This window comes from Rhinolophus ferrumequinum, chromosome 10 (genome assembly GCF_004115265.2).
Source record: "Rhinolophus ferrumequinum isolate MPI-CBG mRhiFer1 chromosome 10, mRhiFer1_v1.p, whole genome shotgun sequence".
Lineage (NCBI taxonomy): Eukaryota > Metazoa > Chordata > Mammalia > Chiroptera > Rhinolophidae > Rhinolophus > Rhinolophus ferrumequinum.
In genome coordinates, this window is record NC_046293.1 from 51,482,726 (window position 1) to 51,500,855 (window position 18,130).

Below are 18,130 nucleotides of genomic sequence, written 5' to 3' on the forward strand. Positions count from 1 at the left end.
ACCTGGTTAATTGTCTCCTTCAGGGCATGAAGGCAGCCATTCAGAAAGCTGTCAATTATGAAAAAGTTAGGGAACTCTACCAGGACCACCATGAGAACCCAGCAGTTTTTCTCTCCCGCCTTTCAGAGGCCCTGCAAACCTACACTAACATTAACCCTGAGTCCCAGATGGCAGAGCCGTCTTAGCCACGCATTCCATCTCCCAGTCGGCCCCTGATAGCCGCAGGAAGCCTCAGAAACTGGAGAAGCGTCCTCACACAAGCAGATATTTTAGAACTGGCCTTTAAGGTCTTCAATAATCTAGACGAGGAGAGTAGACAGGCCCATACCCAGGCCTTACAGATGGTTGCCGCAGCAGTTTCCCAGGCTGTTAGGCTGGGCCGGCTCCAAAGGAAAGAATCGGGACCCCAATCCTGTGCGCAGCCTAATCAACCAGGTGCCTGCTTTAAATGTGGCCTCCTTGGGACACTGGAGACGCTCTTGCCCTAACCCAAGGCCTCCTACTAAGCCTTGCCCCCTATGTGGCCGTGGTGGCCACTGGAAATCTGATTGTCCTCTAGCCCCTCAAGGCTCAGGAATATCCACTTCCTGGCCCCAGCCAAACATCACGCCTGCCACGGTACCAGCAGATCAGAATAATCTTTCCCTCTTGGGCATCCTCGGCACCCATGAAGATTGAAGGAGTCTAGTCCCGTCACAGGCCTCCACCTCCACCATATGCATGGCGGAACCGCAGGTAACTCCTAGTTGCTGGTAAGGCCATCTCTTTCCTTCTGGACACGGGGGCCACTTACTCGGCACTCCCTGAATCTCCAGGCAAGCTCTCTCCCTCTCTAGTCTCCATTGCGGGTTTCGATGGGATACCTTCTCACCCCATGGCTACCCACCCCTTATATGTTCCCTAGAGGGACATCCTTTTACTCGTTCCTTCCTAGTCCTCCCCCTGTATCCCACTGCTATTTTAGGGAGGGACATCCTCTCCAAATTTCATTCCACTGTTACTCTATATACCCGTTCTTTGGCTATCATTTTTCTTGGTTTACTAGTAGAATCACCCCCAGAACCCACCCTTCCTTCCCCTTCTAACCCACCTGACATTGATCCCTCACTATGGGATACCTCTCAACACATTACTGCCACTCACCACCCACCTCTTACCCAGAGATCCCATCCCACTCACTTTCCCGCTAAAGCTCAATATCCTATTCCTGATAAGGCCTCCTTGGACTCAAACCTCTCATCTCTAAGTTCCTCCAGGCGAAGATTCTCCATCTCACTTCTTCCCCTTACAATACTCCTGTTCTCCCAGTCAAGAAGCTGGATGGGACATACTGCTTCGTTCAAGACCTTCGAATTATCAACGAGGCGGTTATTCCCCTCCATCCTGTAGTTCCCAATCCATATGCCCTTTTATCCCTCATACCTCCTGACACTCAATATTTTACTGTCCTTGCCTTAAGGATGCTTTCTTTTCTATTCCTTTACATCCGATTCCCAGGGCCTGTTTGCCTTTACCTGGACTGACCCTGATACCAACTTTTCTCAACAATTAACCTGGACAGTCCTTCCTCAGGGCTGTAGGGATAGCCCCCATCTTTTTAGCCAGGACTTAGCTCAAGACCTAACCTCCCTTTCCCTTCCTGGCTCTACGATTCTCCAGTATGGTGATGATCTCCTCCTTTGTAGCCTTACATACTATCTCTACTTTCCATACACACCTGCTCTTTAATTACCTAGATTCCCTCAGTTATCGTGCCTCCTGCCATAAGGCCCAACTCTCCACCCAGACTGTCACCTACCTAGGGTTCTGCCTTTCCCCAGGTCGCCAGGAAACCATTACACAACGCAAAAACCTTATTCGCTCTTTCCCCTTCCCCTCCACTAAACAGGATCTTCTCTTTCCTTGGCTTGGTCGGATACTTTCGCATCCAGATCCCCAACTTTGGCCTCATTGCCAAACCCCTGATGGCCATCTCCGGCCACCTCCAAACTCCCCTATCTCCTTCAGAGATCACCTCTGCTTTCTCTCAACTCCAGATAGCTCTCATTTCCGGCCCCGCCCTTGCTTTACCTGACCTAACTAAGCCTTTCTTCCTATACACTCATGAATCTCGGGGGCTCGCTCTAGGCCTCTGGGGTCAGAAATCGGGCCCCAATCTCAAAGCTGTCACTTACCTATCCAAACAACTAGGCCCCCCTGCCTCCGTGCCCTCGCTGCCTCTGCCTCCTCACTTTAGAGGCTTCCAAATGTACTCCAAACCTATCAATGTTTTCTCGCCCCATTCAGTCCTTAATCTTCTTAATAAGGCCCCTTCCTTTCTTGGCTCTTCTTGCCTCACCCATTATCAACTTCTTCTCATCTCTCCCCACATTACTACTCTTCTCCAGCTCCCTGCCCTCAATCCCTCCACACTTCTTCCTCCTTCCACGTCTGTGTCTCATTCCTGCATTGAGGAATTCATATCTTCCCGACTTCTTCATCCTGACCTTTCTGACAACCCCCTTCCTGATCCCGACTACACCTAGTTTGTTGACGGGTCCAGTTACATTTGTAACAGAGAACACTATTCAGGCTATGCTGTTACCTCTGCCCATGAAATCATACACTCTTCCGCTCTCTCTTCCAATACTTCTGCTCAGAAGGCCAAACTTACTGCCCTTAACCCGTGCCCTAACCCTAGCCAAAGGATGCTCTGTCAACATTTATACCAACTCTACATATGCCTTTCATATTATCCATTCCCTTGCTGCAATCTGGGCAGAACACGGCTTCCCTACCTCCCAAGTTTCCCTGCAGCCCATGGCCCCTTAATCCTCAAGCTTTTTGAGGCTCTCCAACTCCTACTCGTGTTTCCGTTATACACTGCAGGGGCCACCAAAGGGTCTCTGGCCTTGTTGCCATTGGTAACAATCAGGCCGACAGAAGGCACGCCAGGCCGCCCTCCTCAGCTCTCGAGAGCCTGTTACCCATCTCCTTGCCATCCCTGAACTTCAGCCCACCTAGAGTCCCAATGAAATTACTTCCCTTACCAGTCAGGGAGCATTTGGGAGAGCCCCTGACTTAACCTCTGCTGGCAAACTAATCCTGCCCAATCGCCAGGCTTTAAACATCTTTATGGCTTTCCACAACTCTCTTCACATTGGACATAGACCCCTACTCACTTTCTTACGTCCCTTTATCACTCACCTGCATCTTTCTTCCCTTTTAGCCCACTCACTCAGGCTTGCTCCATTTGCCGCCTCTTCAACCCCCAGGGGGCCACTCGGCCTCCCCCATCCTTCCCCGCCCATCAGGCCGCAGCCACATGTCTGGCCAAGATTGGCAAATTGATTTCACTCATCTGCTCGTATTCACCGACACTGCTGTCTCCTCACCTTCCTGGTACTTTCCCCCGATGGCTAGAAGCTTTCCCCACATCTGAAAACCACTCCATGGTCACCCATACTCTTCTCCACCACATTATTCCCCGTTTCGGTCTCTCTTCAACCATCCAGAATGACAGTGGTTCTAGTTTTAGTTCCCAGATCATCCAACAAGTTGCCACCTCTTTTGGTATTCAGTGGTGATTGCACATCCCGTGTCATCCCCAATCTTCTGGAAAGGCAGAAAGGGCTCACCTTACCCTCAAAACTCAGCTAACCAAGCTGTCCTTAGAGCTCCATCGGGACTGGATTTCCCTCCTCCCTATTGCGCTTTCCCACCTCCACGCTGCCCCCCGCGCTCCAACTTTCCTCAGCCCGTTTGAACTCACGTATGGTTGCCCTTTCCTCCTTGGCAACATACCCCCTTCTTCTTCACCTGTCCTGGGTGATTACCTCCCTACCCTTTCTCTCACCCGGCACCTTCTCCACTACCATGCTGATACCTTCCTCCCCAAACCTCTGGCTGGAACTGAAATTCCAGCAACTCCTCTAGAACAGAGAGATCGGGTCCTCTGGGAGGCTCTCCCAGACAAAGTCCACCCCCTCCATCCCAGATGGGAAGCAGCCTATCAGGTCATCCTAACAACCCCCACAGAAGGTAACTGTTAGGGATACCTTCTTGGGTTTATCCAGGCTCAAAAGTGTCCCAGAGCCAGCAACCCTGGACTTAGATCAACAGAAACAATGGAAGCTGGACCAACCAGAGTGACCCCAGCCAAATACCTGGCCAGATATTTATACCTGCACTTGGACGGGGAATACAAATGTGACAACACGTAAGCAACAGACCACATGAATGACAAGACTTCACAGGTACCGGCTGGGCAAGTCTATGATATCATCTGAGAGGATCTCAGAACTAGTCTGGGAACTGGCCTTTGGCAAACTGACGGGGGGGATTTTTTTGTGCTATACATCAACTGAGATTAAGAACTACTTGGAACTCCCTCCATAATCCCCAAATCCTTTTATCCTGGCCTGTCAAAATGCACCATTGCCCTCCCTTATCCTCCCCAGCTTTACTCCCCCTTTGTCTCCCCCTTTTCTACTGTCTCCCCTCCCCCAGACACACTGGGAAGACAATGTTTTAATAATTGCCTCTCGCACTTTTCCCGCAGGGGAAAATTTAACTAGACGCTGGATCTGTGCCATACCAAGCCCGAAACACCTTGTAGATACAATATTCATATCAAGGTTTATCCCATTACTAACCACTCTCTGATCCAAGCACTAAACTCCTCCCAGAATGAGAGGCTCCCCTTCTCCTGGAGAGTTCCATGGGAGCGTAACCCTCCCGTCTGCTTCTGACTAACTCCTTTACACATAGGACTTTTAACTTCTCCAAAACCTCTCTCACCTGCCCCTGGGGCCACCCACAGGATGCCGAGGTGTCCACCTCCAATGCGTGATAAATCCCCCACTCTGGTTCAAGCCGTTGTTTCTCAGTCTAGTTGTGTAGGACACAGCTCCCTGGCCCATGCTGGTGTTATGAGCCTTGGGCTCCCCCGGGCTGGTCATTCGGTGGCTGCTCACAGCAGCTCTCACCCAGCTCCAGGGAGCGCCCTTGTCCACCATCTTAGCTGTAGAGGGCACAGCTCGCTGGCCCATGTGGGAATCGAACCGGCAACCTCGGCATTAGGAGCATGGAGCTCCAACCACCTGAGCCACCGGGCTGGCCCAATAAATATATCTTGTATTATATTACAAAAGCCTATGCTTTTGAAGGTTGCACAGTATGTTCCTGGATTTGCTAGTGAAGTGCTAGTTGCTTGCTTTTGTTTGTCAGTAAAAATTAAGGTTCTGAAGGTTATGGCTTTTCTAACCTGAGCTCCCGCCACTCAAACATGCTAAATAAATTCTAATAGAACAATTTTGGTCTCCCACAACTCATTCCTCCGGACGTGCCTAACAATCACCATTCACGGTTTACCATTTGTAAAAGTAAAAATCTCGGAGATCTGTTGAGGCTGGTCTTGCCATAAGATCAACATGCCTTTGCCTAGAGCTTTACTACATCCATCCTTGGAAGAGGAAAGGAAGAGACATAAAAAGAAACGGCTGGTTCAAAGTCCAAATTCTTATTTTATGGATGTGAAATGTCCAGGTTGCTACAAGATTACCACGGTTTTCAGCCATGCTGAGACAGTGGTTCTTTGTGTATGTTGTTCACCAGTGCTGTGCCAGCCGACAGGAGGCAAGGCCAGACTCACAAAAGGGTGTTCTTTTAGAAGAAAGCAACACTAATGATGCACGCAACTTCCTGAATTTCTTATATCACAGAAAGCCTTATGGTTCAGTAATTCTAGTTAATCTAATAAGACAATGTAATTACATTTAATTTTGTAAGTATACAACAGTGATCTCTCCTATTTTGGTGTCAGTTTTTCAATAAAGTTTTAGTCATGGGCAAAAAAAAAAAAAAAGTGAAAATCTCTCATGTTGCATAGTCCTAACTCACATTGCGTCCTTTTCAGTCTTTAAAATGTATCTGACCCTGATGTCAACCTTCTCCTTGGAATGACTCTTTTATTCCATAACTCTAATAGCTAATAATAAAAATTTCTGTTTTACTATGTGCCTTCTTTATGCCAGGCACCAACTTTTTACACAATTATTTTATATAGTACTCATAATTCTACAAGGCAGGTATAATTATCTACATCTGACAAAGGACAAAGCCGACCAGTGGATGTTCCGTGACTTACTCAAGGTCACACAGTGGGCTTCGCATGTAGTTTACCTGCCTTGGAAGCCCAGGCCTACCCCAACACCAAACTGCTTCTCCAGGTCTTCAGCATCAAAGTTCCTGTAATTCTGTCTCCACCTTTCTCCACCATTTCACTGTGAATGACTCATTCGTTCTGTGTTTAAACCCTTCAGCCTTTCTAATACTTCCAGACTGTGAACCGTCACCTATGTGAAAAAGATTCCTAAACCTCACACGTTGGCCATTCCTGTGATATTTAAAATTTAACATGTCAAAAACAGAATTCACTGAGTCCTTCCCTAACTAAGCAACACTTTCCAACTTCCTCCATATCTATGATTATTTTCCAAGCACCATATAAAGTGATGCCCTTCTAGAGAGCATTCACTGGCTGTTTCAAGAAGCTTCCTCTTTGAGAAATCTCTTAGCACTCACTAAGGCCTACTGGTGTGATTTCACACCACCAATCTCTTCTTCCTTTCTTCTACATGCCAAACATTGCAGGTGCTCAGTGTTTACTGATTAATTCATCATCAAGCCCTGCCTCTGCTTCTATATAGCTCTCAGTTGGAGACTTCTGCTGCATTTGCACGGCCACCATCTTAGTCTGAGAACTAACACCTGGATGATCACATCTATAGATTAAATGGGGGTGGCTGCAATGACAAGCCATTTATGTGGAAACTTGTCAGTGACTGCATGGCTCAAGGATATGACAGCAAAGTAGCTCTAAAGTGAGGGAGAGATAGTACATCTGAATATATGTAAGGAATAGAATATATGAAGGTCTGCCTGGGAACATTTGGGGATGTAAACTCTCACAGTGGCTGGGGTACGTGCTTGGCCTTGGAAGGATTGGCTACCCTCCCAAGGACCAAGAAAATATTTACAGGATGTGGAGCCTGGCCTTCGCCTTGGCACAGGTGGGCCGAGCTCCGATACATCTAATCTCGTACCAAGGACTGGCCCCGGCTCCTAGCCAGATCCGAGACCAGTTCCTCGTGTTGCTAACACGTATGCTTATTGGCTCCTTGCCGCTGTTGTTAGTGAAGTCCTCAAAACCCCAGAAAGCCGAGGCAGGCACAGCAGTAGGCGTTGTTCCCTGGCTGCCTCGGCTGCTGCAAGATATTCCGCCCGTGCTGATGACTTTACTTGACTGGGATTTTGCCCACGCTGATGAAGGGCCGGTGCTGTTTCTACGAGTCTAATTGACTGGGCCCTGGTGGTATGATGAATTGCCTCCTTGCTTGTTAGTGATATGATGATATATCCCCTAATCTCTGTCTTGTCTTACTTACTTCCACTTTGTAATAAAACTCTTTAACCCCTTCATCCCGGCTTGTGGTGGTGTGTCTTGCCTATCAGGCCTTAAAAATAAGTCTGTGCACAGCAATCAATAATACTTATCGATACAATATAATAATAGAAAACCACTCCTTTTGCAACTTAGTCTTCTTTGTTCTTTCACTCAGTTCACCCCCACTAGCATAACATGCAAAAATAGAAGCTCAGCAAACAACTCTCCTGGGGTACAAAGAAGTGGCTTCCTAGGCAGGCACCAGTATCTGATCCAAATCATAACTCTCGTGCCAGAAAATGCTTCACACTGGCCTCCCTCACCCCTGTCTTCGTGCTCATAATTTCCCGAACTATTTAATCTGGTCATTCCCCCAATTCAAAATCATGAAGGCATCTACTAAGCATAATATTGAATTGAAGTCACTCAACTCTGCATTTAGGGCCATCTGTCAACTGATTCATCAACACTTTTCCCAGCTTTGTGGTCCTGTGGGAAAAGCATGGGGTTTGCAGTCAGAATATTTGAATCCAAATGTCGTCGTTGCATCTCACTGATATTTTATTCACTTAGTGTACCAGGATAACACCACCGCCGTCTCCGAGCATCCTGCGAGGATGCAATGAGATAAATGCAAAAGGTGCTTTGCAACCTGTGTACTTGTTTGTCATAAGCAGTGGAGCTTCTTCCCACAGCCCCTCACTCTGGTCAGCGCTCCATCTCCGTAAGCGTGTGTGAGAACAGAATGAAGTTTACTTTTCTATCAGAAAAGATATTTTACATCTATAAATGTGGTCCTGGAATTCCAATCAAATGGTTGTTATACACTGTAGTGTTTTCTGGAGATTCAGTATATTTTTTAAAGAAATCTCCCATGAAAAAATTAGTCGGCGAAGCTCTCATTTTTGCGGGTAGGCCGGGTGGCTCAGTTGGTTAGAGCGCGAGCTCTTAACAAGTTGCTGGTTTAATTCCCGCATGGGATGGTGGGCTGCGCCCCCTGCAACTAAAGATTGAAAATGGCGACTGGACTTGGAGCTGAGCTGCGCCCTCCACAACTAGACTGAAGGACAACGACTTGACTTGGAGCTGATGGGCTCTGGAAAAACACTGTTCCCCAATATTTCCCAATTGAAAAAAAAAAAAAAGCTCTAATTTTTGCACCTAACAATAAAAAGTTTGGCCCTGACATGAGATGCACCTGCTTCAGCTGCTGCAAATGACTTCTAAATGGAGTGCTGTGGGTGTAGACATACTTTTCTGAGTCCCTCAAATCCACACTATGCTGTACACCTGAAACTAATATAAAATAACATTGAATGTCAACTCTAACATAAAAATTTAAAAGGGGAAAAGATCAGTAATGTGACAGTGTGGTACAATGTCAGATGTTGTTGGACTTAGTATGGTGATCACTTCTTTAGCATAGGGAATATAATCAATAATGCAACATAAGACACGGGACTGTAATAGTGGCATAATATATTCTATTTTGAGATTTGGACCTCTGATATTATTCAATTTAACAAGCGTATTTTAGCTTGGCACTTTTTGAAAGTTTGCTTTCTTTTCTTTGCCTTCCTCCCCTCATGCCAAACCTTAATGACTCTACTTGACATTCACTATGCAGACCAGTTTCAATGGTTCTGTTTACTTCAGCCCAGGGCTGGCCCTATGACCTGGAAGAGGTTTTGCATTTGTAGGGGATCCAGTCGGGCTCCAACTTAAATTTATATCCATATGCAAAGGTTGCATAACCAGTTTAACCATACCTGCCCCCATCCCGGTGAACAAAGCGATGAACAAAGCGGAACTCAACAGAAGATTCATTACAGGACGAAGCAATTTACATCCTGGTTAGAAAATACTATAAAACTTCAGATGAAACAAAGACTCGAGGCAGTACTTTCCAGCAGACTTCCCAGCTAAGCCTCCTTGCACTTTAATTAATCTTCCTTCTGTATTTCTGCCTCTCTCATGAATTCTTTCACAACCCACAAGTGAGCAGCCACAACAGTAATAACTGCATAGTGCTAGATGGTACTTTTGAATAATTATGATGTACACCTGTACCTAATATATGTTAGATATAGTTTTTTTAACTTTTTTCTTTAATTTTTAATGGGGAGTATTGGGGAATAGTGTGTTTTTCCAGGACCCATCAGCTCCAAGTCAAGTAGTTTCAATCTAGTTGTGGAGGGCGCAGCTCACAGTGGCCTATGTGGGGATCAGACCGGCAACCTTTCTGTTAAGAGCACTGCGCTCGGTTTAACCAACTGAGCTAACCGGCTGCCCCCTAATAAAAATCTTTAACAAAATAAAAATAAATCCTTCAAATCTTGGCTCCCTTTTTAGCTGTCAAGTTAAGCAGGTAGTATTAAGACTGTAATAGAAGCAGCACTCGGGTCATATTTATCTCACCTCTCAGGTTATGGGAACTGATTATTAACTCTGATGCCAGAGGAAGAGTTTTTTCAATGTTATTGTCCAGCAAAGCTTAGGAACAAAGAAATCTAAAAACCTTTTTTAAAAAAGCAAAGGCTGCAATGTTAAAATATATGAGGTTTGACAATTAAGTTCGCGAACTTGTTGCAACGATGTTGCTAACTTTTTTGATATCAGAGGGATTATTCATTATGAATTTGTACCAACTGGACAAATAGTTCACCAAGTTTACTATTTGGAAGTGCTGAAAAGGCTGCGTGAAAAAGTTAGACGACCTGAACTTTTCACCAAAAATTCATGGCTCTTGCATCACGACAATGCACCAGTTCACACGGCACTGCCTGTGAGGGAGTTTTTAGCCAGTAAACAAATAACTGTATTGGAACACCCTCCCTACTCACCTGATCTGGCTCCCAATGACTTCTTTTTATACCCAAAGATAAAGGAAATACTGAAAGGAAAACATTTTGATGACATATTATATTATTATAGTATACCCGGTCTTATGTTAAAATAAGACCAGGTCTTATATTAATTTTTGTTCCAAAAGACGCATTAGAGCTGATGGTCTGGCTAGGTCTTATTTTCGGGAAAACACAGTATGCCTTCCTTTTTCCTCCATTACTTCTGTACACATGCCTCCTTACTTGCATTAACTGGCCCCAATAGAGCCCCATTCCCTCCAATTCCCTCTATGCTGCTCCCAGAGCCTAAATGAAAAACCACTTACTGCCTGAAATCCTCTGATAGCTTCTCATGGCTTTCAGATTAAAGTTCAAAATCTTTAGCTTAAAATACAAGGCTCTGGTCGTCTGGCCCCGGTGGCCTGGCAGCTGGATCCTCTTCAAGCCACTCCCATTCCGGCTTCTCTACATTGTGCTGTTTGGGTCGTTGGCCTTTGTGCCTTTCCACAAGCTGTGCTCTCTGCCTGAAATACTCCTCTCTCTTCACCTAAAATTTACTAGTTCTCTAAAACATCCCATTCTTCCAAAAAGAACTTTAATTCTTCAGTTTGATTTGTAGGTCCTTTATCTATGCTCGTACAGGCCCATGCCTCTTCCTCCTCCTTTCTCAATGTACACTCATTGTTGCTTTATTCATTTGTCTCCCCCTACTTGACTCAAAGCTTCTTAAGGACAGGGTACGTGTCCTAACTCATCTTTGTATCTGCAGCACTCAACCTTTGTTAAGTTACTAGCCATTTGCTTCCTCTGTCACCACCCTCAAGAGAAAGTGCAAAACCCATGAGACTTTCAGTGCTGCTCAGAAATCTTGTCATTTACCCTCAGCTGCCACAAAGGCCAAACCTTTATCAAACTCATTTCCATTCTCTTCTCAGCAGGTGACATCACTACTCGTTCCACATGGGAGAAAGAAAAAAACTTGACTGAGAGCCATTCCCTGGGAACAGAAATTGAAGAACCTCACAGGTCCCCGCTCCTGACCTAAGGCTGTGGTCCCCTCCCAGGGTCTGTGAGATGAGCCCTCTCTCAGGTCTTGCTCCTGCCGAGTCACATTCCTTTTGCACCTTCACTCTCCCCGTCTAACAATTCCTTCCCCCGTGTTTAAACACCCTCCTCCAGTAAAAATCCACTACACCCTCCCCCAGTAAAAACAAAACAACACCCAATAATCTTAGCTTTGCTTTCCCCTAAAATTACTACCTTCTTTCCCTCTCGCCATTGAGCTGCTTCTTAAATATGAACGCTTCAGCCTGTGGAGGAGCTGTGTAATGTCTACTTCTGGTCTTTCTTCTTGAGATCTTCTTCCACCTCCACGCCTTTTGGGCATCTTTTTCTCGTGAGTCTTCCTTTTATTTTTTTTAATTTTTATATTTTTTTAATATTTTGGGGACTGGATAGGGTTCCTAACATTTTTTTTATATCATTTATTTTTTTAAATTTTTATTGGAGAACAGTGTGTTTTTCCAGGACCCATCAGCTCCATGTCAAGTCGTTTTCAATCTAGTTGTGGAGGGTGCAGCTCGCTGGCCCATGTGGGAATCGAACCGGTGACCTTGGTGTTATGAGCACTGCGCTCTAACCACCTGAGCCAACAGGCCGTCCCCTCTCATGAGTTTTCTCAACTCTCTCTAGCTACTCCATCTCAGCCTCCTTTGCTGCCTTCTACTGCCACAGGATTCCATCCTTAGTCCTCTTCATTCCTACAGACTTCCCTTAGTGGGATTTCAACAGAGTTATTATCCCCAATTTTACCTCTCTGCCCTCTTATATCCTTTGGGGCAGACTGGCTGTATGGGAGAATGTTGGGCACGTCAGCCATATTAGTTTCCTAGTACTACTCTAACAAATTACCACAAATTTAGTGGCATAAAACAACACAAATGTCGTATCTTACAGTTCTGGAGGACAGAAGTCCAACATGGGTTTCACTGGGCTATAACCAAGGTGTCAGCAAGGCTGTTTCCTCTGCAGGCCCTCGGGACAATCTGTTTCCTTGCTTTTTCCACCTTCTGGAGGACACCTTGATTCCTTATCACATGATCCCTTCATCCATCTTCAAATCTCTCTCTGAATCTGACCTGACTCTCTTGCCTCCCCCCCTTTCACTTATGAGGACCCTTGGGATGGCACTGGCTCCATCCAGATAATCCAAGACAATCTCCCATCTCAAGGCCAGCTGGTCAGCAACCTTCAATCTATCTGCAAACTTAATTTCCCTTTGCCGTGTAATGTAACACATTCGACAGGTTTGGGGGATTGGGATGTGGACATCTCTGGGAGTGGGAGAGGAGGCCTTATTTTGCCCACTACATCAGCTAGACTGGAAAAGGAACAAAAGGCTAAAGGAAACATGTAGATGATGATGGGACCATCAGTGAGGCACCAAACTGGTCTAACATAGAGGTAAGATGAGAACAGTGTGGAATGGCAGAATAGCTGCGGAAAGAATTGAATGAGGGATACAAAGGGACAAAATGCTGTCTCTTACATTCTAGGTTTCAAAAGGAAAAGTAGGCTGCATTTTATAGGATAATTCACATGTGTCTCTAACAAATCTCCCCATGTCAAAATTATAATTTCTATTTCTGGAGCCTTGCCATATGATCCCTTGACTCAGAATCCTTTGATGAGTCTGAGGCTATTTTTCCAACCCTCCCCAAAATCATCACAACTTTAAAATTACGAAACCTAACACAAAATGTTTTTAAAATATGCAATAAACATATGAAAATATGTTCAATTTCACTCACAATGCAAGAAATGCTGATTAAAACTGTGAGATACTATTCCTCACATATCAGGTCAGCATAGACTTCAAAATCCCAACAACACATTTGGTGGGCAGGCTTGCAGAAACAGACACTTCTATAGGAATGCAAACTCTTGCAGAATTTGGCAGTATCTAGCAAAACTGTGCCTGCATTTACCTTTTGACCAACAATCCCAATTCTAGGAATTTACCCTGAAGATACACTTCCAACAATATGAAAATATGCACAAAGTTACTCACTGTAGCCTTGTTTGCTGTTTCCAGCTCAAGGCTCATACAAACGAGGACTTGAATAAACTAGTAATTTTGCACAGTGAAGCACTATGCAGCTATAAAGCTGAATGAGGAAGCAAGCGCTCTATGAAGAGATATGATCTAATATCAAAGACATTAAGTAAACAAAAGCTATGTTAGCTAAAACTATAGTGCAGTACCTTCTCTGTAAAAAAGAAGGCTAAATAAGAAAATACATATCTATCTGTTTATTTTTGCAAAAAGACACTTAGGAAGAATAAACCAGGAACTAGTGGGATTGGTTATCAATACTGAGTGGGTGGGAGGACAGTAGAAGTAAAGGGAGAGAGAAGGGACACATTACCCTCTGAATAGTTTTGATTTTTGGAACCATGTTTATGTTTTATACAAAATATGGAAAAGAATGTCTTACATAAAATTAAGAATGGGGGGGACCCTAAAATAGAAAAATAAAAAACACCTGTTTGCCAAATGAATACTAACCACATTGACGCAGGGGGAAAAAAATCAATCCAAGTAGTAGCTTTTTTCCAAACAGCTTTATTGAGATATAACTCACATGTCATACAATTTACCTAAAATATACAATTCAGTAGTTGGCAATACATTCAGAGTTGTGCAACCATCATCACAATCTATTTTTAATGCATTTTTCATCAACCCCCCACCCTTCTTAAGAGAGTCCGTAACCGGTAGGAGTCACTTCCTATCTTTCCCCACTGCCTTGCAGAACTAGGGGAACCACTCATCTACTTTCAACCACTCATCCACTCAACCACTCATCTACTTTCTGTCTCTATAAATTTGCCTATTCTGGACATTTCCTATAAATGGAATCACACAATTTGTGGTCTTTCGTGACGGGTTTCTTTCACTCAGCATATTTTCAACATTCATCTATTATGCAGCATATATCGGTACTTCATTTCTTTTTATGGTCAAATAATATTCCATTGTATGGACATATCACATTTTATATATCACAATATGCTGTTTGTTTCCATTTATTGGCTATTGTGAATAATGATGCTGCAAACATTTGTGTGGACATGTTTTTGTGTGGACATGTTTTCACTCCAAATGATCTGAAGACACTATTTCGATTGTATTCCTTCTGACAAAAAAAAACTATAAAAATATTTAATAGACTTATTTTTCACAGAGATATTGGTTAGAAATTCTGAAATTACTTTTGTATATTCTACAGTTAAGCAAACATAGTCATGCACCGCTTAACAAAGGGGATACGTTCTGAGAAATGCCTCATTAGGTGATTTCATCATTGTACAAACATCGGAGTACTCTTACACAAACCTAGATGTTACAGCCTACTACACACCTAGGCTCTATGGTACAGCTTATTGCTCCTGGGCTACAAGCCTGTACAGTGTCTTACTGGACAAAACAACATGAGATTAAATCAAGCACAAGAGAAAACTATACAATGAAGAGACGCAAGGTAAGTACAAGATGTATGAAGCTGGCTACCTATGTAAGGCAGCATATTGTTTTACAGCAAACTTTTGTTTTAGAAGTAGAAAAGAGTACACTCTAAAATAATAAAAAGTATAGTATAGTACAGTAAATACATAAACCAGTAGCATAGTTGTTTATTTATCATTATCAAGTATTATATAAAGAGCTATGCTTTTATATGACTGGCAGCTCAATAGGTTTTTTTACACCAGCGTCACCACAAACACGTGATTAATCCATTGCACTAGGTTAGGACAGCTATGACATCATTAGGCAATAGGAATATTTCAGCTCCATTATAATCTTATGGGACCACCGTCATATACGAGTATGACATTCTGTCATTGGCCAAAACGTCATTATGCAGCACATGACTAAATAAATATATTAAGCATAGTGGGAGTCAGGCCTCTCTCAGAGAAAGGAATCACAAATATGAAAAGGGGAAGACTAGAATGAACCCTGTGGAGTTGGACTGAAATTGGAGATACTACTATGAACTGATGGTTCTAACATAGATAGATATTTAGAAATAGAAATACAGGCATAGATATAAATCCTAACTCTGTTTGCTGAGAGGGCCTAGAAGTAATGATACTCCAGTAACAATAAGCATCTCCAGTGCCCTGAATTTGGTTTCTAAATACAATTCTCCAATAAAATGAAATCAGGACTCCTGGAAGAAATGGCTGATTTCAGGGCTGCCGGAAAAAGAGAACAAGCTCAGCCTAGAACAGCACATTATGCCAGGATATAAAGAACTGTTCGAAAATGATGGAGTCATGTCAACAGGACGTAAGAGCCAGCTCACAGGGTCCAAATCTGGGACAATCCGACCATCAAAATAAATAATTATAGTAATGGATTATAAGCTACTGAATAAAATATAAATTCATGAGTCCAAACTGATGCAAATGAATAGTTAAATAGGAAAGAAAACAATTCCTTATAGTAGAATGCCAACTGAAAAATATGAAAGAAATGATGGGTTTAGAAAATTACCATTTGGCAAACACAACAGTAATTGATTCAGGCAACAATCATCATGGATGCTGAAGTTAATGGATAAAAGTCCAATAAATAACAGGATATTTGTATAACATTAAAGTTACACCTCACAAAATACTAACTATAAAGGTAAAAATAGTAACTTCACTTAAAATTTACAGACATCACCTTAATCCAACCAATGGACCAAAGCAGTGTGTGCGAGACCCGACACACCTACTCAGAAGAGGCACACCTCTTCCCAATTTTGTGTTCACTGATGATATGACAGTAGCTTGAAACTGACCATGGAGGGAGTGTTTGCACCATGGAACTCAGCAAGTGATACAAATCAAAGCTTTCTTCCCCCTGGAGACCAGTTTAGACATTTATCAGCATAATACTGGGTCTACCCAGTTTCTACCACCAGACAAGCTGAGTCTATGTACCTCCTGATATTACACAGAAAGAAGGACACAACATCACTGATGGTATTCTGCCCAAAATGCATAACCTCAATCTAACATTGAGAAAGCATCAGAAAAAAACCAAATTGAGAGACACTCTACAAAATAACTGGAAGGAAGGAAGGAAGGAATCATCTCTAGAGAAAAATGATAAAGCAAATGTGGCTAAATGTTCACAAAGGAGAATCTGAGTACCAGACATCGTTCTTTGTGCCATTCAAGAAATTTTTCTGTAAGGCTGAAATTATTTGAAAATGAACAGTTATAAGGAAAAAACCACATATGCTACCTAGTCTTCCGCCCTCATCCTGCAGTCTTTGCAGCTGAAATTGGACGGAGGCAGTAGGCCAGGACTTCGAAGCCTCAGGGTGCTCAAAGGCGCCCAGTCACAACAGAAGCGAAGTAGCAACCACCAAACCACTGTCATGCGGGGTCTCTGGTCCCACTCCCCACATAAGAACGCAGGATATGGTGAAGCCAAAAAGGAACACCCACAGAGCCATACATAGGGGAGTCATTCCACGATAGTCTCACTGGAGGCTGGATCCACACGACCAGCAACCTGCTGTCCACTTCTCTGCCTGCCAACCAACCAACCAACCAACGCAGCCGCGGCAGTTATATCAGCGGCCAACTGGCCAACCGGCTACAGCTGACAGCCATCTACTACCCAAGTCAGCACCCTTCCATGTGAGGCCGAGAGCCCGGAAACTGCTCTCTGGGACTCTGTCCCCACAGCGGGGAAATATTGGGGAACAGTGTGTTTTTCCAGGGCCCATTAGCTCCAAGTCAAGTCATTGTCCTTCAATCTAGTTGTGGAGGGCGCAGCTCACTGGCCCATGTGGGAATCGAACCAGCAACCCTGTTGTTCAGAGCTCCTGCTCTAAACAACTGAGCCATCTGGCCGCCCCCCTTTAATGTTGCCTTTAAAAGACTAATGTTTGTGGTCCAGGTGCTGCTGTTTCCAGCAGGGGCTGTGGAAACCTTGGCCAATACCAGCCGGCCACTCCTCCTGGAGGAGGGGTGTTTCCGGGCTCTTCCATTATCTATCAATTAGCTGGAAATTGAGTGTAAATGTGTCTCAGCTTTACAAAGCCTGTTCTGATCTGCTGCTGCCTGCTCAAGGAACACCAGGAGACAGACATCAGGTGGTGGGGTACGCCAAAGGTACTGTGCTTCTGCCGCTTACCGGGTAACGTTTTCTGATGAAAGCTGATACGTAGGATGAAGCCATTGTATTTGAAATTTGAGGTGAAAATAGTGAGTTGCACGGATAACAGACTGAGGTGCTGCTTAACATGTTGATTGTGATTATAGCTGCTCCTGCAAGTTTCCTCATTCATCCTGCGTAGACAAGGAAGATTATTTCCATTGTCTCGTATAGCACCTGGCGCATGGTAGGTGCTTGGTAAAGATCAATGACTTTATAACGCCCTGCACATTCTGCAGAAATGGAGTGATCATTCTCCCCTTACTTGTAAACCTGGATGTATTTTTGCCTATGTTGGCAGAGCCATTGTTCTTTAAAATGATATTCTGTAAAAGAAACTCTGTGTTCTTACTGTTTGTGGAAGAAATTCTGAAGTTCCCAATGATCTCAAATGCTAAGCAGTGAAGAGACTGAAAAACACAATTATGATCTGTGTTTTCACTCTGTATTCATGGACTCTGATTATCATTACCTCTCTTTATGTTATTTTTCTTTTACCTCCCCTCACCCCTCCAAAAAAAAAATGAATGAAAAGATCCCATAAAGAAAAGGGTGAAGGAAAGATGACTGTTTATTTCAATTGAGCAGACACAGGTAAATGAAGACAGAAGAACACAAAATTAAGGGTACATG

General features: G+C 44.0%; 2 protein-coding genes across 4 annotated transcripts in view; both read left to right on the plus strand.

The window, feature by feature from the left end:
* The window catches only part of LOC117028243 (HIG1 domain family member 1C), a 44,327-nt gene that overhangs the window by 10,462 nt on the left and 15,735 nt on the right, over positions 1 to 18,130 (plus strand). The window contains exon 1 of one of the 3 annotated variants that reach the window (XM_033116595.1): positions 17,096 to 17,454. The exons of the other annotated variants lie outside the window; for them this stretch is intronic. Within the exon in view, the coding sequence (XP_032972486.1) occupies positions 17,362 to 17,454 (93 nt within the window). The 5' untranslated portion in view covers positions 17,096 to 17,361. Of the gene's footprint in view, positions 1 to 17,095; positions 17,455 to 18,130 lie in introns of those variants that run through there. 3 annotated transcript variants of the gene reach the window in all.
* Positions 5,401 to 5,666, plus strand: LOC117028244 (40S ribosomal protein S27-like). The gene has a single exon (XM_033116596.1). The coding sequence runs from the start codon at positions 5,412 to 5,414 to the stop codon at positions 5,664 to 5,666; it is 255 nt and encodes an 84-aa protein (XP_032972487.1). The 5' UTR covers positions 5,401 to 5,411.

Coding starts and splice junctions, on each gene's coding strand:
- LOC117028244 (XM_033116596.1), top strand. CDS start 5,412: ATGCCTTTGCCTAGAGCTTTACTACATCCATCCTTGGAAGAGGAAAGG.